We start from the raw sequence: 25,269 nt of genomic DNA on the forward strand, positions 1-25,269 counted from the left end.
CTAAGGATCCACATCATCACTGTCTCGCTGACTCTGACTCCGCGGAGTTCGTGGAGACGACATTTCCTGTTCAGATGCGGAAGAGTGATAGATATGCTGGATAGATGCGGTCTTCTTGCCGGACCTGGTCTGAACCATGTAGGATTGCCTGCAAAATAAAATGGGCAATTAGATTTGAAGAGTAGTTTTAGGATAAAACAAATAGGGAGAAAATGTTTGAAATAAGGAATGTATCTAGTAGAACTTAACTAATAAAGCAATATTTACCTGAGAAAGTGTGTTAATACCAAAGCCGCCTTCGTCTCTTGGGCTACAAAGAAGCTCCCAATTAAGTGAGGCACTTGTTTATGTTCAGATTCCTACCAAAGGAACTTGCTCATGATTGTTTCCAAATTTTTAATGTTAGTTTTAGGGATCTTGAAGCATAACATAAGATAAATAGGCATGGATGAGAGAACTGAAATGATTAAAATAACTTTGTCTGCCATTAAAAGCAGTTTACCACTCCACGATTGAAGATTTTGCTTCATTTTAGAAAACAAACCACTGCAAAAATATGCTTTAATCTACCAGTGAAAACAGGAGCTCCAAGATACTTTAAAGGTAAATACTCCTGATGCTAAGCATAAATGCAATGAATATAGTTAACTCTATCTAGAGAACAACCAAAGGTGAGAAAAGATGATTTCTCAGTGCTAACAAGGAGACCTGAATCTGAAATTCATGCAAGATCAATAAGAAATTGCGCACACTATCACCTTTATCCCTTATAAAAAAAGCGGTCACCATCCGCATAAAAAATTGACTCTAAGAAAAGTCTTTTATTGACGCCAATAACATTTGTTTTTGCTGCCCTGCTGTAACCAATCTCCTAGATAAATGTTCTATAATTATGAGAAATAATAAAGAAAACTAAGTGTCCCAAACCCTGCCTTCGGAACGGGGCATGTGCAGTGCTAAACTCTACTGAGCAAAAAATGCATCGAGTGTAGAAACGTGTAGTATGTGTTGACTTGATCAGTGACGTGCAGTGATAGCACTACACGCGATAGGCAACAGTATCATCATTAGTGCATCGTTGTGTGGCAGCACAAACATAGAGTGTTGTTTAGTTAAGCAGTTCCAGCAGAACAGAGGATGTTGCCTTTAGAGATTTGGTTAAGCACTTCTCCTTGGAGGAGTTTCTCATGCGTAGCGTTTGGACGCACGGAGTGCATGTAGGTTATGGCTAATTTTCTCAGAGATCACCTTAGGTGATTTCAACCGAGTATGCTGACTTGGAGCTAGACAAGTGAATGCCTAGGAGCCAGCAAATGAGTCTGGGTAGTGTTCTTCAGTATAAAGTTCAATCATCAACTGGTCTTCAGACTGGGGGCCGCAAGGTCTTATTTTTTTAGTGACGAGGTTTTATTGTAGCGTGCGCATGGAACCGCAATACACTCCATAGCACAAGGCTAACACAAGTTTGTGCTCTTTTCGAAAGTGATAGCTGGTATGAGACAACTATGCATAAAGTGGCATGGACTAGATAGAATATGCATTTGAATATATGATTGATCGACTTTTGCTAGCTAGCTGCGTACGAGATGGTACGTAGGGCCAATGAAATGATTCAGCACATGAAAAAGTGTTGGTGTGCGGCCTTTGGTCACCATTAGGCTTGTCAGACTGGGTAGTCTGGCATATCGCAGGTTTGAAAAAAAAAATTATACTCATAACAAATTGACATTAGATCAAAAGGATTCACGGAGACTTTATTGTTCATTGAGTGTGACACTGAAGGCGATAGTGATGGTTTATCCTGGTTGCGCAAATTTGTGCAGCTAAAGTGTTGTTGACCGAGCACAAAAGCAAAATATCGGTAGGGTGGTATGGGTCATCTTGTCGATGGCAAGAATAAGTGTAAAGTTGTTATTCAGTTGACTAAGGGAATGTGGATGATCCAAAGATTTCAACAAGTTATGTGTTAAGCTCGCAAGTTGAGCATGACATTTGCCTTATGCATGCAGAGAATGCACATTATATTCAGTTTGATGGATTTGCATCTTTGGGTATGGGAGACTCAATTGAACTTCTATATTCTCTCACAAGATTGTGGGTTAGCGGAGTGTTCATCTTAAGCAGAATACTCGTTGTTTTGGTTCCTTGAGTTGGAGGTTTCTCTATAGATTATCTATGCTGAAAAAGTTGTTCTTTGTGGCTCATCGTTTAGTTCCTGTGGGAACATTTTACTAGCTCTGGATGATAGTTACAGCATGCTGGCTCCGGATGAGAGTTGTAGTGTTGGGTTGTGTTTCCCCTTGTGTGGACGAGTGCCCAGGAAAAAGCTTTGAATGACTGCTTTGGAGTGATACGCAAGTAGGCGTCTTCTACTTGAAGACTAGTTTGGACTGTTGGAAAACCGTAATTTGGTGCCTTAAGGGAGTTGATATCCCTGTGGCACGTGTTGGTAGTTGTCTTTCTCTGCGAGAACCACGAAAGGTTTATAATTGCTCTTCTTGGGATCAGAAGGCACCCCAACCATGAGCATGAAGATAACAAGTTTGTTGTTCGGACGAGAATGATCTGCTTGTGTATGGAACTGTACTGGAGTCTCACAAACAAAGAATGCTCGATGTTGATGTTGCGAAAAACCATTGTTTAAGTGATTGAAGGTGCATTAAGGAAAGAGACTTGGCAGATTAAATGTTATGGTGATGGCGGATAAAAACCATAACAAGTTGAGTAGGGTGAAGAAAATAAGTAGACCAAAGATAAGGGCAAAGAAAAATTGACATATCAGTTAAGACTGTATTCTTACCTACACCAGCATTGTTGAGGATGACAATAGTTTCAGTGGGGGAGAATGTCTCGGATTGAGCCTTCAGAATGGGGCATGTATAATGCAGAGCTCTACTGAGTGAAAAACTCATCAAGTGTTGAAACGTGTAGTATGGGTTGGCTTGATCAGTGATGTATGGTGATAGCATGGCACGCGATAGGTAACAATATCAACGTTATTGCATTGTTGTATGACTGCACAAACATAGAGTGTTGTTTGGTTATGCAGTGCTAGCGGATCAGAGGATGTTTCCTTTGGAGATTTGGTTAAGCACATCTTGACTTTGAGAAGTTTTTCATGCATAGTGTTTGGATGCACGGGGTGCGTGTGGGTTAGGGCTAATTTCTCCAAGGTTTACCTTAAGTGACTCAGGCTAGACGAGTAAATGCTTAGGCATCAGTGATTAAGCTCGGGTGGTGCTCTTTGTTATTGTGTTCAATCATCAACTGGTCTTCGAATTGGGGGTCGTAAGGACTTGTCCCTTTAGTGGCGATGTTTTGTTATAGCGTGCGCATGAAATCGCAATACGCTTCATGGTACGCAAGGTTATATACCCTTTTAGGAAGTGATAGTTAGTATGAGACGACTATACACAAAGTGGCATGGACTATATAGAATACACATTTGGAGATGTGCTTGATTAGCTTTTGTTACGCAGCTGCAAACTAGATAGTGTGTAGGGCTAATGAAATAATTTAGCATATAAAAAAGTGCGCGACCTTTGGCTGGCTGTTAGGCTGGTCAAACTAGACAATCTGACATATTGCAGGTTTGCAAAAAATTCTATGCCCATGACAACACCATGTCTAATGCCCCCAAGTATTATGTAAAACCTCTCAGGCCGGTTATTCTTGAAAATAGAAAAGCTTGGAGTTTGTACACATGTCATAATAAGAGCAATTATCATTAAAACTCAACAAATTAAGCGAGCTACAAAGAAATGGCCAGTGAAACCTATCACATGCTTTCGACATATCGTATTTAAGGAGCACATGACATTTAGAACTATTATGGAAATAACGTCCCAACTCGTGAAATCTAATACTTTCTTGTATACTTCTGCCTCTGAGAAATTACTTTTGGTCGCGTGTGCATTCTGTTAACAGTAATATTAGAAATTATTTTGTAAACACAATTGCAGAGGCTAATCTGCCTAAAATCTTTAAGCTTGTTCGCACCAGGAAATTTAGGAATCAAAACAATGTTGGTAGCATTGATACGCTTCAGCAATCTACCCGTACGAAAGAAGTTCTTAACTGCATTACAAACATCCTAATGTATGACATGCCAGAAGTGTTGATAGAAAATACCTAGAAAACCATTTCGTCATGGAGCACTTTCACTTTTAATTGCAAATGTATCCATATCCTTTGAAATAGATAGAAATTTGTATGACCCAAGTGTTGCCAGTATCTAGCCTGAATCGAATAGTATCGGCCCAAAATCGATTCTATAAGGGCCAATTCAGCTCTCAATTAATTGATTTTTAATATATTAATATTAAAAAATTAATAAATTTTAAATATTTTAATATACATTTTAATTTTGAATGTTTTTTTACATTAAAAAAAAAGTAAAAATGGCTGATTCAGCTAGATTCAGACTCAAACCGAGAAGGGATCGATTCTCTTAATCGATTCAAGTCTGAAACCGATATTGACAACAGTGGTATGACCAACTAAATTCTCGCATCAAGTCACCTAAGATAGATTTGATATAAGAGGGACCTAGGGTGGCACATGAGCCGAGCTTAAAAAGCAAATGTACATGGTCCGCTCGGCTCAAATTAATCATTTTTATTTAACAAAAAATTTGTGTAATCAGCAGATACGTGCTGGGATTCGCTCAATAAAGCCCACAGTCTAACCCAGAAGGGTAAGGACGTTTGTTTTTTATTAGTTTTCTCAACAAAAATGGTACATATACTGAGTTAAGGCATCATATACCTATATATATGAACCGAGCTTAATCGTGCTAATCGAGCTTTACCAAGTTAGACTGCATATTCTAGCTCAACTCATTTATCTATGTCGAGCCTAGACCACTGTTCAAGCTCGGCTAGTTAAAAATTTTAGATGAGTACGAGCCGAGCTTAAACCGGTCAAACTCGACCTAGCTCGGGTCAATGTGCAGCCCTAGGGGACCACCAAAGAAAGCACCTGATTTTAATTGAGCCCAAAGAAAGGAAGACTCGGTGACAGACACGTGTTTATCCTGTGACCAATTTGTGCGCCCCCGTCTCTCTCTCAGTTGACCAACCCAATGACCTGATAACCGTTTTAAGCTGCAGCCCATTTGACTCAACGAGTCAAGGCAAAATGACTCGGGATTTTTTTAATATAATGAACTTAAATATAAAAATACATAAAATCGTTTATAAAAATAAAATAGAATTATGATTGAAGAAGAAACTGAAAAAGATGAAACCAACCCCCAAAAAGTTAGCAAGTGCCACCTAGGAACTAAATTTACAGAATCCACTGAAAAACAATAATGGCAATGAAGTAGCCGTATCTAAATACTAAAATATGACTAAAATAAAACATATTCAATATTCCAAAAGGAAAAACCAAAAGAAAAATTAAGCAAAAAATTGACAATGAGTATTCAAACTAAACAAGAAAAAAAGAAAGATGGGTATTAGCTAAACGGAAAATGAGTGTAATGACAAAAATGATGAGTTTTATGAAATACCTTGCAATTTTCAAAATCTCTTTCATTCCCAAATTCTCAAATTTTTAATTATAAAAATACCTTTTTACCTTTTGAACGAAGGAATTTCCTCCACATATGTGAATTTTCTTTCAATCACGAGAATATGTGAATTTGCTATAAAATATATATTTTTTCAAATATATAAACTTTTACTCAAATACGAGAATATATGAATTTTCTCTCAAATATGTGATTTTTCTAATGATTGTGAATGTTCCCAACATTACTCTTCCTACATTTGCAAATGTCCTCTTTGTGCCTTTATGTGATTTTAGTAAAAGAAGTTCACACATTTTGATAACCTTTGCAACTCATGGTTGTAAATGTCGTAATGTATTTGCAATCGTCATGTTAGGCAAAAGGCCGCATTTATAGTATTTGCAAAAGTATTGCTAAAGATTAACAAAAGCCACCTTTAGTGGTACTTCAAAAGCATCGCTAAAGCCTTTAGTGATGCCTCTTTTTACCAAAATCGTATAAGGGGCACAGTTGGAAGGACGTTCCCAAATGTGTAAGGGCGTACATATGATGTGGAAGTATTTAGTTAAAAAATGTGTGCATATTTTGAGGACCTTCACAAGTCATGAGTGAAAATATCATATTTGGGATGAAGTTGGCATATACTCATATTTGAGAGAAAATTTGTTGTGAATTTGGACATCAAGGGGATTTCAAAATTTGAAAGACATTTTAAAAAAACGTGTCAATTATTCTGTGTGGTCATTTTTTGTTATCTAAAGCACTAAAATAACAAGATTATCAACCAGAAAGAAAAATAATAATAAAAATGTATTAAGGAGAAAAAAACACTCTCACCAAAAGCAATCATAGAAGCCATGATATATCTTATTAGGGCTGACTATTGGTACACCTCAAAGTTTTTTTTTCTTAATGACGAGGAACCCTAGCCAAGAACAGAGTCGCTTAATGGGCTTGCCCCTTCGAGGCAAACCCTGAGTAAGTCACCGACGCCCAAGCCCTTACAGAGCCCACTAGTTAGTGGCACCCGCACACCTGGTGGGAGTCGAACCTGGTACGAAGGGGTGAGCATCTTCTCTCCAGGCCCACAGCCACTCGGGCAACCCGGGCAGGTGTGGTACCCCTCAAAATTTGCCACTAAAATTCGCTCAATTGGCCTTCTTTTTTTTCCGACAGTAACAGATTTAACCGACGGAATCCATTCAGGTTATGTTGGGTCAATTATGGTCCTACCAAACCATTCCCACAAAGAAAGAGAGAGAAAGAGTTGGCAAGCACTGATACTGAAATGAAAGGTGCAAGAAAGATATTGACCAGAACAGGAGACTAGAATACACTTGACTTGAAACATTTCCTTTTCTTATTAAAATCCTAACTAAGCCAGTTCAAATCAACTTGAAAACAAGCCGAGTGGAGCAAGTTATGACCTACTATACACCCATTGTTTATGTTTCACTTGCTTACGTGGCTGGCAAACGAAGGAGGATCAGGTGCAATGTGATTGCACACTTTTAGGGTGCTTCTGCACATGACCGCACATTATCTTTGGTATGCATTCTGCCAGCTGTGGGGTCAAATAATGATGGACGGTGATCAAGTGAAGCAGCACGCTGAAGGTATGCCATTATGTCGCAACTCATCCTGCCTCTTGGCAAACTCGGTAACTCAAATGAGTAACGACCACCAACAGTTCACCAAGTGCAGAAAAACTCGGTTTTTCCCAAAACTTATGGGTTATTGCTGGGCTCGGTAAGGGATTGTGATGCAGGAGCGGAGCAACACATATCTGGATCCGTGCAGTCTAATGGATCATTTGAGATCCATGATAGTTTAGTTTGAGTATTTTTATTTTGGATTATTATAATGAATATTGGATTTTAATAATTGATCCATATCTCCTTGTAGAATTAGTATTTCTTTCTTAATTGGTGTTTATCAAAATGATAAATTGAGTCTATTAGGATTAAAATTCTTCTTTTATAAATACAAAAAAGTTTTCAGATTACACCAGATAATTGAAAGTTGACGAATGAAATTCTTAATTTGGTTGACTTTATGCAATTTCTTTCAGTATTTTTTATTTTTCTCACTTTTTCGTGCTTAAGAGTAAACATAGTTTTCTAATAAATCGAGCCCATGCAATACAATAAAGAGGCCCAGTGTAGAAATTTAACTTCACTTGCAAAGCCCCCCCCCCCCCCCCCCACCACCAACCACCGCGAGTGGTACCAACCCTGAGAAGAAGGTGCTGACCCCTTTGTTTCAGGTTTGCCTCTCAGCAGGCGTGCAGGTGGCTTTCACTGGCAGGCTCACTTAGGACTTAAGTGTCGGTGACCCCACTCAATGATTACCCTGATTCGGCAGGGACATTCATCATAAAAAATAAACAAAAAAGTAAAGCAGAAAGGCAGAAACTGACCACTACTCATAATCGTGATATAATAATGTTTATAACAATGTATCAGGATAAACAAAACCCTGATCCTACAAAAGAACAGACTTTTACAACTTTACATAGGGAGGTACAAGCCTTTTTTACAAAATATGCAGATTTTCTCTCACCAAGCAAAGCCCATATACTCAAAATGGATCAATCTGCGTTTGATCTCATTATAATTGAATGAAAGACCCATAATCGTCAAACTCTGCTTGTCCCCTGCAGTTGCTGTAGGCTTGTTGATACAAAATTGACAGCAACGGCGTGCGCTAATTTTGCTTTTGCTGTCAAAACTGAGCAACTTCAAAGATGCCCAACCGGAACACTACTTGAACCTTGAAGCTTTGCATTCCTTATTAACTTTTAAGTTTGGGTTCTCCAGCAACTGTTTAGCAGAAGGCCTCTTCATAGGCTGAGGGTTCATCATAACCTAATAATTCAAAAAAAAATGTAAATGCTTGTTCAGCTTAAACGATTCAACAAAAAGTGTGAGCCAATTATGGATGAATCAAAAAAATATTTTAATGAATTTGTTGTCCCTGCAAGAAATATTTTACAAAGAACCAAAACCAAGAGCTTAAAATGGCTTCCAAATTTTGCTAAGGCACGTCTAAGTCAAAGAGCATTTCTAAGTATCACTGTATAGGGAGAAAATTAGTCCTTGATCAAGAAGAAAACTACTAACTCAACAATGAAAGGCAAAGAGAGTAGAGACTTCTTGAATTTTGCAGTTCTATTTTTTTCTTGAATTTTACTGTTTTTTTTCATAAAAAAAACGCATACACGCACAACTATCGGTATTTATTACATATTTCCAAGCCCATTTTAGCGACTTTGGGACTTCTTTATTTAGAAGTAACGCTAATTACAAATTTGCAGATCAATGCTCATGCAAGACTTAATAACCGCGAAGGATATGCTGACACAATGCATGATAGTTCATATTCCCACTGCATGCATATTTAATCACAACTTTAATTTTCCCCATATTTATATTACCCTTGTATATTTGCATAAATTCATTCTCTGCACATGGCAATTTGACAAAAAACTGAAGCACACACTAATATTTGACACTGATATGTTTTATGTTTACTTCCAGGAAACAACAATGACAACAATATACTCGAGGCATCAGGCAGGAACAAATTTTACCTTCAGTAAATTTTAAAATTGCAGAGAGTAGCCAGGAAGCAAAGATAATTTTTCCTCCCTAAGCATTGAAAACTGTGAGCCAGAAGTTGGCAATGGAGAACCTTTCAGAAGCTCGTATATAGAGGCTTCCAATGAAAAGATATCAACCCTGTCCAAATACTCATGTTTGTCATTTAGTATCTCTAATGGCATGTAACGTGCATCTCCTTCCTCAAAATGAAGGCTCCCATCTTTGAGTGATGCACATCCAAAATCCCCAAGCTTATAGACACCATCTTTGACATAAATGTTATCAGGTTTTATGTCCAAGTGCACAATTCCACGCTCATGTATAAATTGCAAGGCATCAGCGATCTGTAAAAAAGCCAGAGATGTGGAAATTATAGTTATTTATCAAGCCCAAAATCAAGGGAATTTACTTTAAATGAATAAAACCAAACTACACAGTTTTGAATCAATAGTTCTGAACAATAACATGAGAAGTGGATTTTTAAGAGCACAATTTATTTCCAAATTTTGAACACTAGTATTTTCAACTAGTTGCAAATTGAATATGGTTGATGTTATATCCATAGTCACAAATATCGGTATCGGCTATATCTCGGCGAGGCTATTTCTCACGATATTACAGATTTGGTGATAAATCTCAGGAAAATCATGGGGCTTAAAAAATATAAAAAATAACAAAAATAAGTAAGAAATATCATATTTAGACAAAAAATACATAAATAATAAAATAAATAAGTAAAAATATAACAACTACGCCTTCATACCAAAACAATTGGGGTCGGCGATATGAACCAAAAAAGAAAATCATTCTAGGTCTTCCACATGAATCCTTCTCCTCCAATCATTTTTATCCAATGCCATGTCCTCGGTGAGGTTCAAAGCATTCATATCCTTTCCTGTCATCTCCATTCAAGTCTTCTTAGGCCTACCCCGACCTCTTTTAACTAATATATTTTCTCATTTCTCCATCCTTCTAACTGGAGCATCATTAGGCCTTCGCCGAATATGTTCAAGCCACCGTAAATGATTCTCTCTCATCTTATTTTCAATGGATGTAACGCCTACCTTCTTACGTATCTCCTCATTTCGAATCTTATCTTTTATTGTATTTTCACACATCCATCTAAGCATACACATCTCAGCTACACTCATTTTTTGAATATGATGTCTCTTGGAAGCCCAACATTCCGTACCATATAGTAAAGCGGGCCTAATTGTCGTCCTATAAAACTTTCCCTTCAACCGCAATGGCATTCTACGATCGCACAACACTCCAGTTGCATTTTTCCATTTCATCCACCCAACCTTTATCCTATGATTTACATCTCCATCAATTTCTCCATACTTTTGAATGATAGATCTCAAATATTTGAAACAGTCATCCACCGATATTTCTTGCTCACCAAGCTTCACTACACTCCCATCACTACTTTGTTGCTTACTAAACCGACATTCCATATATTCTGTCTTACTCTTACTCAACTTAAAACCTCTTGCTTCCAATGTCTGTCTCCATAATTCTAACTTAGCATTAACCCCAGCTCTAGACTCATCAATCAAAACAATATCATCAGCAAACAACATACTCCACGGCACATTTTTTTGAATTAATCTCGTAAGCCCATCCATCACTATAGCAAATAGGAAAGGGCTTAATGCAAATCCTTGATGTAACTCAACCGTTATAGGAAAATTGGTTGTCACCCCCGGACATTGGTTACTACTCCTTCGTACATATCTTTAATTATACTAATGTACTTAGAGAAACACATTTCTTCATCATTGTCCACCAGAGAACATCCCTAGGTACTCTATCGTATGCCTTCTCCAAATCAATAAAAAACATATGCAAATCTTTGTTCCTCTCTCTATATCTCTCAATAAGTTGTCTAAGAAGATGTATATCTTCCATAGTTGATCTAACACAAAGAAAAAATATATTTAAAATGTAAAAAATAAATAAAGCAGTAAAACTAATTGATAATATAATGATAATATCGTGATAACATCAAATTGATGATATTTTACCTATACTATCGTTTGCTGAATTTACAACAATAATATTGTGATGTTTTGGAAATATCAGCGATATTTGTGACTATGGTTATATCATAGTCGCTAATTGTTGATGTACTTAACTATTTTCAAAATACAAACATTGCAATGAGATATTCCTGCTTTCCTACATAACCAATTAAATATCAAACATGGATAAGGCTGTATGACACATTATACCAAGTCTTTGCCACACAAGAAATAATTTTTGAGGTTATACAAGTTGTGTGCATGCCCCAGACTCCTAGTGCACCATGATTGCATGGATTATGAAATGAATTTGCGGAAAAGAAAACAGTTGCTTACTTTGGCAAAGATAGACCAGTGTACTACAAGTACTGCAAGCACTCCTTTAAGCCAAAAAGTTCAAATCACAAGTTTTTTGGGTTGAAAAAACACCCAGATGTAACAAAATTCAAACTTAATATTGAGCAGCCAGGTGCAATCAAGGTTGCAATAGGAGTTAGTGAGCAAGTTGCATTTTGACAAGATACACCAGAATCATACATATGCCCATAATCAACACTAGCTCAGGTACCTGTCCTTTCAAATTCGTTCTGATAAAAGCCTCGAGTTACCAAATGATTGGGCACGGAATGCAGCCATCAACTTTAGAAAGTTTATAAATTATAACTTGTATTTGCAAAGACTCAAGGCTTAGCCCTTACACAAAGGACATGGTGACCATATGTGCCTTATTCCTTATATCATAATTAATTCCATTCATCTTAAGCTCAATTGCAGTGTACAATGTTGATATACCATGCCTTTTTTATATCTCGTACTTTGTGTTGTGGCATTAACTTCCACAAGTTTCATATGATGAGAGTGCAATTCTAACGGGAGAGACTGTAAGCAGATTGCCTGGGAATAGAGGATTACATTCTGCACATAATCATGATTCAGACAAGATACTTAAGAAGCACATGATATCATATGTGGGGTTCAACTGCTCACACATGGAACCTTGACATGATACAGCACATACATACTTTTTACGGCGTACATGGGAGCTGGTTATCATTCATTTTCACAACATGCTCGACATAATGCTAGAATGGGCAGAAATTGATGGAAAATGCAAGATACATGAACGTCATCACTACACATAGACAATACGTGTTTTAGCTGTAATTTCTAACAAGATTAACATACCCACTTGCTGCATGACAGAAGACAGATATATGTGAATGTAACAGGACACAATTTGCACATTAAACATTGACCATAGAACAGACAATCTATAACACTCACATCAGGAAACTTTAAAGATTCAGCACACAAGCATATGTGCATGCATATGCACGCAAGCAATGGACAAGGACACATGGAGAGAGAGAGAGAGAGAGATGGCTATTTGTGTTTCTTTTATTCTGATTCCTGAGGTAAGCAAACTAAATCTTGGAAGATTTTAAGAGCGATCAGATGGAGATATCGAATTGACTGATAGGAAGCAACAGATTTAAGAATGATCAGATGAATGAGAGATCAAATCGACTGAAAGGAGACAACATTGAGAATGATGCAGGTCATAAAACCCCAACACAGAGGGTCAACCACTAATAACAGCATTTAGAGGAACATCATGGACAATGCCCTTGTAACCTTATGAACAAACAATGTTTGTGATATTTATTTAGGTGCAGAACCATGCAACTATCTAACAAGACAATGCATAACATGTCATTAAGGAAACAGGATTGAATCCAAATGGAGAGTCATATTAAAAGAATGTGTGCTTCCCAACAATATATACACAATTTACCTACAATGAGGTTATGAAACAAATTACTTATTTATCAGTATCAAATTGAAAGATCAAGGTTCTCTTAACACATAAAATCAATAAAAATATAGTAAAAGTTTATCACTAACAATAACATATTTCTCTTGGGTGTGAAGAAAAAACATGGTCAAGGACCTGATGCATGGCTTTGATAACATCCCCTTCTGACGACAACAACGATCCAGCTTTACTTAATGATAGGCGGTGGTCACAAAGCTCCATCTGGATATAGAGTTGGTCATTCTCAATCCACGAAGTGTAGTACCCAACTATGTTACGATGAAACCCTACACGATTCCCCATGCAAAAACAGAAAGCACATGTGAGAAACTATTCACGCTCTTATGGCAGAAAACGCATTGTTTCTAGTTTTGGAATAATATTATATCTCAAAAGGTACTTCTATTCGCATACCTATAGTTGCTAGAGCTTGAACTTCCATTAATGCATGCCTCCTGCCAAATTAGTGAATGAGTATGTTGTGTGTGTTTCTGCAACAACCAGAAAGAGATTCAAAGGCCTACCTTTCAGTGTCTTGGTGCAGCTGCCTTATGCTGCGCTTCACTGCATACATACAACCATCAATTCTCTTCAATACCTTAAAGACACGGCTAAAGTTTCCGCATCCAATCTCCTGAAAGAAAGAAGGAACAATTATAAGCCACAATAGTATAGCTCCAGAAAGTATAAAAGGAGTAACTATTAATCACAGCAAGAGGCTGCAGATGGGAATTCAATTACACCTCAAGCTCATGGAAGTCAGTATGATACCGTGAAAGACCATCACCACCAACAACTGAGGGGAACAAAGCTGCTTCACGTAAGAATCCGCATCGTTAGATGTGTAGAAAACAAAAAATAACAAGAAAAGCATTACCGCTACAAAAATAATAGCAACGACAACGACAATGCTCAAACTAGATACCATCACAAAGGAGAACCATAACAAATCATTAAGAATGATGCCAAGCTTCTTCTTCTTTTCGATAACAGATCTGAGGGAATTAGGGCCCCTCCCTTTTACAAACAGCCTTTAAGCCAACCACCCATATACCAGTGGGGTTCGAACTTGCAGCATCACGTCACATGGTGACTTGCACAATCTGCTCCTATAATATGGTCGGAGCCCCGGATGACTAATGATGTCAAACTTCTATTTAGTAGCTTTTGTTGAATTGGGGTATTATGATAGGGCATTAAGCAGGCATTCTCCGTTTTTTTTGCGGATAAGTGGGTGAGTCCAGTCAACCCCCCAATTGTATGACAGAACTATGCATATTTCACATTTTAACTGAAGATATGTGTACTAGCTGGTTCAGAATTCCAGCTGCAGGTTTATATTTCTGGGTGCAAAGAACGTCCGGATTCACCCCCCATGTTTCCACTTATGGGTTCTTGATGCATAGGGGAGGCATCAGTCGAAACCGCAGAGCCACCGCTGATCGGGAGACATAACTTTGCTTCCTCTGTGTTCCATGAATCGATTGCTTCGCTGACTTTGAATCCTCTAGGGTTGAAGTTTCTCTGTGAAGTTCTGCTGCCCGTGAAGGACATTGTATCTTGGACTCAAATTTGTTGTTCGGGAAGACCACTAGAATTAACCCCGAAAAATAAATAAATAATGAAAATTATTAGAATGCCTCGATATACATCCATTCATCACATTTTCAACTGGAAGGAAAAGAAAATTAAACAATAAATAAATAAACAAAAGTATACGATAAGCAAATCATACCAGTTCGGTGTCTTTTGGTTCTGTTTATGCTTGATTTTACAGGTGATCTAGGGCACGGAACATTTTCCTGAAAACCAAACGATAGAAACTACGATAGGAAAACAAAGGTATGTGCTGCTCTTGATTCAAACAACCGATTAGAAAATACCTTATCAAAATCTGAGATCCGGCAGATTTGTTATTCATCCGGGGTGATATAATTCGGTGTCCTGAAAAAGAAAACAATTAAGAACAAATGCTAAACTTTCCAATACTATTCCAAATCAAACCCCTTTATCATTTCTGGATTGAAAAAATGGTAAGAAAAGGATTGACTGACTGACCGACAGGAAAGGCAGGCATGACTGACTTACCCACTACCACTAGCTTGCTTACTGAGTCGGGAGCAGGAGCTCCCTCCACCTAAGAAGGCAACAACGCTACTAAAGGTAAATGTCACAAAAGAGACACTCTTACCGGCATAGCATGACTATAGCGAGCTGTTCCCATTTCCTACCTTCCGTCCCAAATCTCAACACGTTTTTTTGCATAAATGAAATTCTTTTCATTCCATTCTTCCACTCGTCGGTCTCCTGTCTACTATTATCCCGGAGGGACAAAGGAATGGGGATTTGAATCTATTCACTCATCCAGGAAAATCTGGTAAGTGGGGATACTGTAACAATACAAAAATCCCAACTTACCCAATCTATCTGGATAACTCGGTGCATCCAAACACGGTCGATGTAACAAAATGCAGAATCAAACGTTGTGGACATAAGAAACCCTAGATTAGAAAACAGTCATTTCGATAATTGATTTTGAAAATAGGATATCAGGCGGCCGAGATGAGAAGGTTTACGCAATCGGATCAAAGAAATTTTCGAAAAAAAAATGTCGGAATACAAAGAAAGCGAAAGCTACCAGAAGAAATCCTGGCTGAGGATGAAATCCTTGTCGTCTTCGTCGGCCGGAAACGCGGCGTCGTCGCCGTCGGGCAGCAAGAACACCTGCCCGAGATTCTCGGTCAGGTTGCTGGTCACTGAGCTCGTCATCTTCCACGGCCTCTAGATGCAAAGAGAGATGCTGCCTTGAGAAATGATACCTCTCTCTCTCTCTCTCTCTCTTCAGGGAGAAGTGAGAAAAGGCTCGCAATTCTCCTCCTTTTCGTTTCAAAATTCCCGCGCTTTCGAGATGCCGTATTTCCGAATTTATCCTTTGATAGTTCTCGAGGCTACGGATATGTCCTACTCATGAGCAATTGAGCATCGCTAGTTTGTACAGCTGCTTTGTGTCCTTTTACCATGGGCAATATGGGAATGAAATTCTCATGGTAAATGGGGATTGGAGCGTTTTGCCACTCAGGTGTTTGGCTGTGACCGAGAGACCAGGAAATCCTGGGAAATTCTCGATATTTTACCGTTTTTAGTATCCAGCTATGATTGAAAGTCCAATTTGGTTGTGAGGTTTTGGGGAGCCAGAATCAAGTGCCATCACATGGCTCACTTTGAGTGTGCCGCTGCACCTAGTATCGTCCATCTTTGACTGACAGTGTCACTTGTAACAGATAGAGGGCAGTCGGCCAGGTGATCCTGGCTCGAGTTTTGGGTGGGTTGCAAACAGGCCGAAGAGAAGAAAGCTCGATGATTTGCGAGGACTCAAAAATATGTGAGAAGGTGACCGGAAATAAAACTTATAAATCAAGGCCACAGCTTTCATGCCTCCGTTTGTATTAGAGCAAGGGCGTTTGGGGAAGTGAGAAACATATGAAGGATATTTTGGGGAAACGAGTTTCCATAGCTCTACCAGCGCCCTTGTTTTTTTAAGATGTCCAACAAATGTCGCCCACGTCTTCAGTAATGGAATTTTATCGTGATATATTGGGGGCACTGATAAAAAATTGAAAGGATGACGTCATTTATATGATATTGGCTGTTTAAAATTTTCACGATATTACGTTATGACCAGATATGTTTTCAGTGAGACAGTTTGAATCTTCATATTTGCAAAAACATACCTACTTTCTATTTAAAACTCAACTTCATTCCATGGTTAACCAATAGTCGTTGAGTAAGATTCGTAGAGAGAGAGAGAGAGTTAATGTTAATGTAATAACCTATAATTTTTTTGGTATTTTTTATCGATCATAATATCTATATTTTGGATACTTTTAATGACCCATTTTATGTTTTTAAAATGCGTGGTTGCATCCAAAAAAAAAAAGTGATTTCATCGAAATTCAAGTACAAGTCCTCAATGTGCCTAATAACACGAAGGGCAAAATCATAATTTTTAGTGTTTATTTTATAATTTTTGAACACATGAAAACATTTGTATAAAAAATCTAAGATTAGTGGTTTTGATTTCTTTGAAATCAGAGTTGAAATTCTTTCATAATAGGCTGGGCAAGTTAAGGACATAATAATAATTTGAATAGATTTCAAGGTTGGTAGCTGCCTTAGAATTATAGTCGTTCAAGCCTTTGTTGACTAAACTCAATCATCTATTTAAAAGAATTATGTCAAATCATACCTTTACAAAATCATCATTTTTATAAATAAAATTATATTTTTTTATAATTAAAAGGAAATTATGCAAGTGTAAGGATATAGTTAGAAAAAACTAGACCCCTAGATAAAATCAAACAAACTTAAACTAAGCTGAACCGACCGAACTTGGTCTGGTTGGGTCAATATCAATTAGATCTAGATCTTACATACGATCCAGATACACAATTTCAATGCTCAAAAGTATCAGGGTTTTGCTTGTGTACCCATGTTTTTAAAATATATTAACAAGTGTTAAGAATTAAATGCTCTTTCCCTCCCCTATTTAAAGAGCACCCTCACTCCCTTTATTTTAACTCATTAGTAGCTCTCTCCCTTCTATTACTAAGTGCTCTCTCTCTCCTTACTACATCCTTCTCTTAGCTCCTTCTTAGTCACCACTTCAACCCAAACCAGTGTCCATAACCTTATCTCGGTTCACACCTCTTTGACCCGATTCAACCTTTTAGAAACCCAAATTCATAGTTAACTCATTGGCTTTGCCTTGTTTCGCATAAAGTGAGTCCATTTTGATTCATCTCATGCATCACTCTGCGTATCGGTATAGCCATTGGTGGCTCGACTCCATTCTATTACACTTGTCAGAGTTAGGTTTTTTAGGAGAATTCCTTCAAGATATTTTTGGATTTTTTTTGTCTCTTTCTGACACACTCTACGAAGTATGTTCCTATACCAAATGTTCATAGTTCAATGTTAAAATTAATATTCTTGTTGCATTTATATTTATATATGATTTGTTTATGTTTCAATAACTTTACATGCGTTCGATATGCTGTATAAAATAATATATATTTTCTCATATAAAATACATGAGTAAATATATATTTATAACATATATATTAGGAAAAATATGTAAAAATATATATATTCATAGGAATATATACACATGAATTTCATTGGAAAATACATTATATGTTCATATTTCTCAAAAAAATATGTTATCATTGATTTATGGAGAAATATATTGGATGTGTACTTGCGTTGTTTCGCTACACATAAAATTATAAGTTTATTCACGTGTTTTAGTTTATGCAACACATAGTACGAGCTTTTGACCTGTATTATAAAGTTTCAATCTATATTATAAGTTTTTTAATTGTATTATGGACTTTCAACCTGTATTCTAAGTTTTCACAATGTATTATGAGCTTTCAACAAACTTTATTAAGAGTTTTAAATTTGTATTATAAACTTTTAAAATGTATTATAGGCTTTCAACCTATATTACAAGTTTCTAATCGATATTATGAACTTCTAACATGAGTTTTAACCTCTATTATGGACTTCGAATATGTATTATGAGCTTTTAACCTGTATTATGAGATTTCAACTTGTATTATAAGTTTCTAATCTGTATTATAAGCTTTTAACTAATATTATAAACTTTTAACCTATATTGTGATATTTTAAAATGTATTACGGGCTTTCAACCTGTATTATGAGCTTTTAAACTATATTACAGACTTGCAACCTGTATTATGAGCTTTTCAATCTATATTATGAGCTTTTAACTTGTTTTATGAGCTTTTAACCAATATTACAATCTTTTAACTCATATTATGAGTTTTCAACCTATATTACGGGCTTTCAACCTTTATTACAAACTTTTGACTTGTATTACAGACTTTCAACCTGTAATACGAGCTTTATAACCTATATTACAGGCTTTCAACATGTATTAAAAGCTTTCAACATGCACTGTGAGCTCTTAATATATATTACAAGTTTTTGACATGTACTACAAGTTTTCAATATATATTACGAGTTTTTTTACATGTATTATAAGCTTTTACCCGTGTATACAAGCTTTTACGTATGCTTATGAGCTTTTTGACATAACATATATAAATTACTCCAAATGCGTAGGAATTATGAATGCTAAAGGTTTATATGTTTCACATTTTGAAATATGCATGTTTTGAGTTATGTGATAATTTTGTTTTTCTATTAAAATGTTGCATCATATAACTGATATATACAATGAATAATTTTGCTCAATAAAGCGATGGGTCACAACACCCCACTGACTGTGTTAGCATGTTGAAATTTCATAACATACATGTATAAATTGGTATGGCTCATGTAGGAGCCTGGAGGCTCAAGGAACATCGATAATGTCATTAGACTCATTTATGCATATGACATTTTAATAATTGATATTGTACTGTAAGATATCAAGACATGCTGGTATAATGAGTGGGGGTTCGATAAGAATCCATGAGGTGCGAACATGCACTAAGCTATAAAAAACACATACATAATAAATGAGTGGTTATTCACCTTCACAGACAAGTTGCTCAAACAGGCTAAAGACATCAGAACAATACCACATGGGTTGGGTACATATGAGTGAAACAAAATTGAGGGGTTACCTTGAATGGACACTTGGGTTACTCAACTTTGATATCTGCCTATTGTTTCGAGACATAAGAAATGATGAATCTCGTTAAAAATACAACTCTTATACCCATTCAGAGTGAGTTTACCTTGGAGATGGTAGGTGGTGCAAGCCTCGAGCGATGTTGATATGTTTTTAGTAACAAGACATCCTAGTAGTCTCAATTCACACGTAGGTTTTTGAGGCTCGAGCTATGAATGTGTCTTAGGTGATAGATCATCAACTACTACAATAGTATAAGTTGCATGCATATTAAGTGAGTGACATTTCAGAATTTCTCTCTCGATTACAAACTATTTTTCTTAGTATTTGTTCAATTAGTCATTTAGGATAATTGAAAATACATGGCATAATAAACACTTGAATGATCTTCACTAATACGACGATGAGTAGCTTTGCGAATACCTGCATAGAGAATAAATATCAAAACACAAACCTTTTGAATCACGAATTTTGATACGAAAATATATCCTGATAAAAAAATGCTTGAGTGAATATTTGCATTATAACAAATGCATGAGTGATCATCTATATTATATTCTTTGAGTGAACATTTGCATTATATTAAATGCATGAGTGGTCATCTTTATTATATGCTTGAGTGAACATTTGCATTATATCAAATGCATGGGTGGTCATTTATATTATATTAAATACTTAATTGGTGATTAAAATGCTTGAGTGAACATTCGTACGATACAAAATATATGAATAGAAGTTTACAATAATAGTTGCATAACTCAATAGTAGAGCCTAGAGCTGCTGCAGACGATGAGTTAGTCCATCAAAAAATAATATTATGCATAAAATGAAAATATGTCTCATAATGCAATTATTTAAATATGTTCTTTCATGTAATTATCAGTATTATTATTGTAACACATGCACTTTTTTGTGAAATAAATCTATGTAAAAACTGTTGATCAACTGTGGCATCTGAGTTGCACAAATAGATATAAATTGTGGTACTTGAATATGCTTTTAATATCTTGAGTTATTTGGAATTGATATATACCTACTAGACTGTCACAAGTTTGACCCTTTTTATGGGCAAATTATTGCTTGTAAAGATTATGATGCAGAGCAAATGCAGTGTTATTGATCGAGCTAATCATTTTTCTTTATCGATCACTGAATTCAGCTACATAACATTGTATTAGTTTTGTAATATTTTAAATAATTTATCATTATTTTGAACAAAAGTATTTTATTTGTGTTATGTTATCATATTTTAAATTTAGTATAATCTTTTTTGTGTGCAACGTAACCCATCAAGGGTTTGATCCCTATTAAAAAATGTTTTTGCTGGCAATTTTAATAAATTTTTATAGTTTTTTCAAAAGTCGAAAATCTCCAAGGCTTTAGAGATAATGAAGGTGAGTGAAGAGTTTTTTTTTTTGTTCTTTTTATTCTAACACTGCTAGGGTAATTCCCCCAAAAAAACAATCAATGAATTATAACACCGTACCACTTGATATGCCCAAATGTGGACACCAATCCACCTATTTATTCACGTTATTGATGACAATAAACAAATCAGACATTAGAGAGGAAGGCCCTCCAAATGAAAAATCTAAGGGCATGTTCGGCAGCTCCCAAATCGCAAATGTCTAAGAGATAAAAACTGTTTGCGAGCTAATGAGATTTTCTCTTGCCGAGATTTTTTCCTAATAATGTGATTCGTGACTACAAATGACCGAGCCCACTTGCGCCTCCAGCAAGTGAACGAGCCAACAACCGAGCCCACTTGCGACTCGTTGGGCTCTGCCCGTTCCATAGTCATATAACTGCGTTCTTAGCCTCTTCGCTTTCATTCTCAAGCAGTACCGGATCGTCACCGTCGCTCGTCGCCGGGAACCAGACTCTCCGACCCTCCAGAAGTGGTTTTCTATCGACTGTAAGAGTGGTTTTCCGGCACAGGTAAGCATTAGGAAGCCGGACCTATTCACCTTTATACCCAACCACTTAGGGTTCTTCTTCTTCTTGTTATTCCTTTTTCATGGTTTTCCTCTCTCATCTCAACCTGCAAATTACTGAATCGTTGAAATATCTGACGTAGTTATCGTTTCTTGGTTATCTATTTTCTCCGTCTTTCTTTCTCTTCCGCTTTCTTTTTCTTGCGTTATTTTCCCGATTTTTGTTGGTAAACGCGAGAAAGATAATGTCTGTAAGAAAGAGGGACTCTAGTTCGTTCTCAGACGAGCTCTCGAGACGTGATGGGTACAAGAAAACCCTCACTTCATCTCTGGCGACTGCCTCTTCTCCCTCGCTCGATCCCGCCAACAGGCTCTTCAATCCCGCGGCGGCGGCCGCTCCCTCCGCCTCCACCTTGCTGCGGAAGAAGCCGGCGTTCACTTCGTACCTCGACTCACCGAATCTGTCGCTGAAAATCAAGTTGCTGTGCGAAATCGTCGCCAACACGCCGCCCTCCGGCGTGGAGGCCGCGCTCGACGATTCTGGGATTAGGGTTAACCATGAGGAAGTGGAGGAGGTGCTGAAGCTCTCGTACGGTTTCCCTGACGCCGCCTTGAAGTTCTTCCGGTGGGCGGGGCGGCAGCTCGACAACACTCTTAGCCCTTATGCCTGGAATTTGGTAGTGGACATATTGGGGAAGAATTGGCTGTTCGACGCGATGTGGGACTCTGTGAAAACCATGAGAAAAGAAGGGATTTCGTCGTTGGCGACGTTCGCCTCTGTCTTCGGCAGCTACGCCGCGGCCGATCGCGTGAAGGAAGCTATCATGACGTTCGAAGTTCTGGATCAGTACGGTGTTCCTCAAGACGTCATGGCTCTCAATTCTCTTTTCAGTGCGATTTGTAGAGATGGGCAGACTTCAAAGGCTGAGGAGTTCTTAGAAAAGGTGAAGGGTAGGATAAAGCCGGATGCGGATACATGCGCGATTCTGTTGGAAGGTTGGGAGAATGAGGGGAATTCTGTAAAAGCTCAGATCACATTCGACGTGATGATTAAGGAATTTGGTTGGGATCCGTTTAACGTTCCTGCATACGATTCGTTCCTGACCGTGCTGGTGAAGGATTCAATGATGCGAGAGGCTATGAGGGTTTTGAATGAGATGAGAAGCCACAATTGTTCCCCCGGGTTGAAGTTCTTCAGAACTGCATTGGAAAAACTGTCAAAGAATGATAATGTTTACATGGCTTTGTCACTGTGGAAGACGATGCTTGCAAACAGCATCATGCCAGACACTCCAATGTACAATTCAATGCTAGCGTTGCTCTGTCATTCACATGAGATCGGCTTGGCTTCCCAGTTTTTCGATGACATGGTATATTATGGAGCTTGTCCTGATTCACATACTTATAATTTGCTATTCAAGACTCTTGCAAAGGATAGGAAATCACGTCTGGCTGCAAGTATATTTCATGAAATGGTCAAGAATGAATTCCAGCTTAGTGACAGTAACTGTGACCTGGGAATTAAGTTGTTTCTGGATGAATCAGATCCGGATATGGCCATCAAAGTTTGGAAACATGTGCTGGAAAAGAACAGCACATTTAGGGATGAAAATGCTAACATTTTAATAACTGGTCTTCGAGAGCAAAATAGACTGCCTGAAGCATGCAAGTATGCCGAGGAAATGCTTGAAAGGGGAATTTCCTTGAGCTCCAAAACATTGTCAAAGTTGAAACACAGTCTCAGTAAAGTAGGAAAAGAAAAAATGTATGAAAGACTTGCTAAAAGTTGAAAAACTGAGTGGAAGAGCGATTCAGATGATTCCGATTATTTGAAAAGGAATGCTATTAGGAGCATTCCACTGAGGGTTCACGTGGCCTAGTTGAACACACTGCTTCTCCACCTTTCTTTATTGAATCTTGCAAGATGCCATCTACATCAGATCAGTGAGGTCATTGATGAGTATGCATACTATGCTGATTTTATCGTGCATTTACCTCTGCTGTTTCTTTTCTGCACTTGTCACAAGTAATGAAAACCCCTGTTTCAGCCAATTCTAGCAATTCACTTTTGCAATTTTTTTTCTGTAGTTTTATTAGAAATCCTGTATGAAGAGTTTGAACTTTTGATTCTCAAAGTACTAATTGTAGTGCTTATTGCTTATACTTATGACATAAAGTGCTTCCTCAAATCGGGTCTCTTGGAATTCTCCAATTCCAGGACCTTAGCAGCACATCATACATTCTCTCAAAAATTTCCATCACCTCTAAGTTTTGGAAGAAAATAGACATTTCCAAGGCAATATATGTTTTCTCTTTCTGGTAACTTCCAGAAATTCAGAAAATGATCTAATATGTTTCATTGCATTATTGTTGTTCTGACCATTACACCCTTAAATATCAACATTATACAATATCAGCGGCTTTGGGATCTCAGTGACTGTAAGTGCAGTATGATTTGGTATAGATGCTTATGAACATGCAACTATTAATGACACATAACCAGAATAGAATGAAAGTATCTCATGAAAGACCTTGAGGTAATAAAATGTAACTAAGTGCAACTAAGTGCACAACTATGTCACAGGGACTCTCCAACTAGGTGCCGCATCCGCATCCGCATCCGCATCCGCATCCGCATCCGCATCCGCATCCGCATCCGCATCCGCATCCGCATCCGCATCCGCATCCGCATCCGCATCCGCACCCGCACCCGCACCTGCATCTGCACCTGATGCGGTCAACCTTACCCTGGGTGCAGTCAACACACCCAAGGTCATTTATGTCCAACTTTTGGACTTTATATATATATATAAATTTATTTATATTTTTGCCGCACCCAAGTTTTTTGAAAGTGCCGCACCCGCACCCATGTGACATAGGTGCACAAATGAATTTCTTCATGCACCACCAGAATAGAATGAAAATTTCTCATGAAAGGCCTTCTGGTGACAAGACATAATTGTCATCATGGGAAAACATCAGACTTTTAAACACTTTAATTGCGTAATAAACTTCTCACACGGCTGATGGGAGTGTGTCTCTCTGCAACCATGATTCTATATTCTTTGGGCTGCTGCTGCCACAACTAGCACCTTCTCATTTTGACCATGATGATCATGCGATGCTGCCCTTCTGTTGTTTGTTCAGCATCCTGGTGTATGACTATGCTTAACATCTAAATCATTATCTCTGCCATTTCTTTTTTCCAACTGAAATTAATGAAGCGGGACTTCATTTGGTGTTTATTTTCTGTAAGCATTACACATGTTCCTGCAGAATTACGTGGGAACCTTTGATTTCTCTTCCATCTCATATGGTGATGCTTTTGTTGCTCAGAAGTCAGAACCAAGTTTCACATAGAACTCGTTAACAAATATCCTCGGTGATGTTCACCTATACCTTCATGCCTCTAGATGTGTCCAAATTTGGAAAGGTTATGATAGAATAGATGAAAATTTCTTTTTCTTGTGAACTTTAAGTTGACTTTGCAAGCTGTGATACTTCTCTCAACAATTCCTGTAGGGTGTCATGGAGAAGTTAGACTTTCTATGAATTCATCCTGTAGATGCTTTTCTATCTGACATAACATTATATTTCAATCTATGGCCTTTGCTGTTAGCGCTGAGCTGTTTTGCTGGTTGATTTGCACTATGACTCTGTCATGGAGAAGGCACTGCTTGGTTAGAAAGTCTTTCTCTGTGGTTATGTTAACAGAGT

The 25,269-nt window shown here is 37.5% G+C and overlaps 1 protein-coding gene and 1 pseudogene across 1 annotated transcript; one reads left to right on the top strand and one right to left on the bottom strand.

The window, feature by feature from the left end:
* Positions 1–15,726, bottom strand: LOC149816113 (wee1-like protein kinase; annotated as a pseudogene).
* A 5,774-nt stretch (positions 15,727–21,500) lies between these two features.
* On the top strand, positions 21,501–23,604 carry LOC149816114 (uncharacterized). The gene has a single exon (XM_089987363.1). It carries the CDS (start codon positions 21,798–21,800, stop codon positions 23,340–23,342), a length of 1,545 nt encoding a protein of 514 aa, XP_089843489.1. The 5' UTR covers positions 21,501–21,797; the 3' UTR covers positions 23,343–23,604.
* Positions 23,605–25,269: the final 1,665 nt, after the last annotated feature.

This window comes from Nuphar pumila, chromosome 14, assembly GCF_984573655.1.
Source record: "Nuphar pumila chromosome 14, dmNupPumi1.hap1.1, whole genome shotgun sequence".
Taxonomy (NCBI): Eukaryota; Viridiplantae; Streptophyta; class Magnoliopsida; order Nymphaeales; family Nymphaeaceae; genus Nuphar; species Nuphar pumila.

What these genes read in the sequence shown, in the direction of transcription:
- LOC149816114 (XM_089987363.1), top strand. Translation starts at nt 21,798, where the DNA reads ATGTCTGTAAGAAAGAGGGACTCTAGTTCGTTCTCAGACGAGCTCTCG.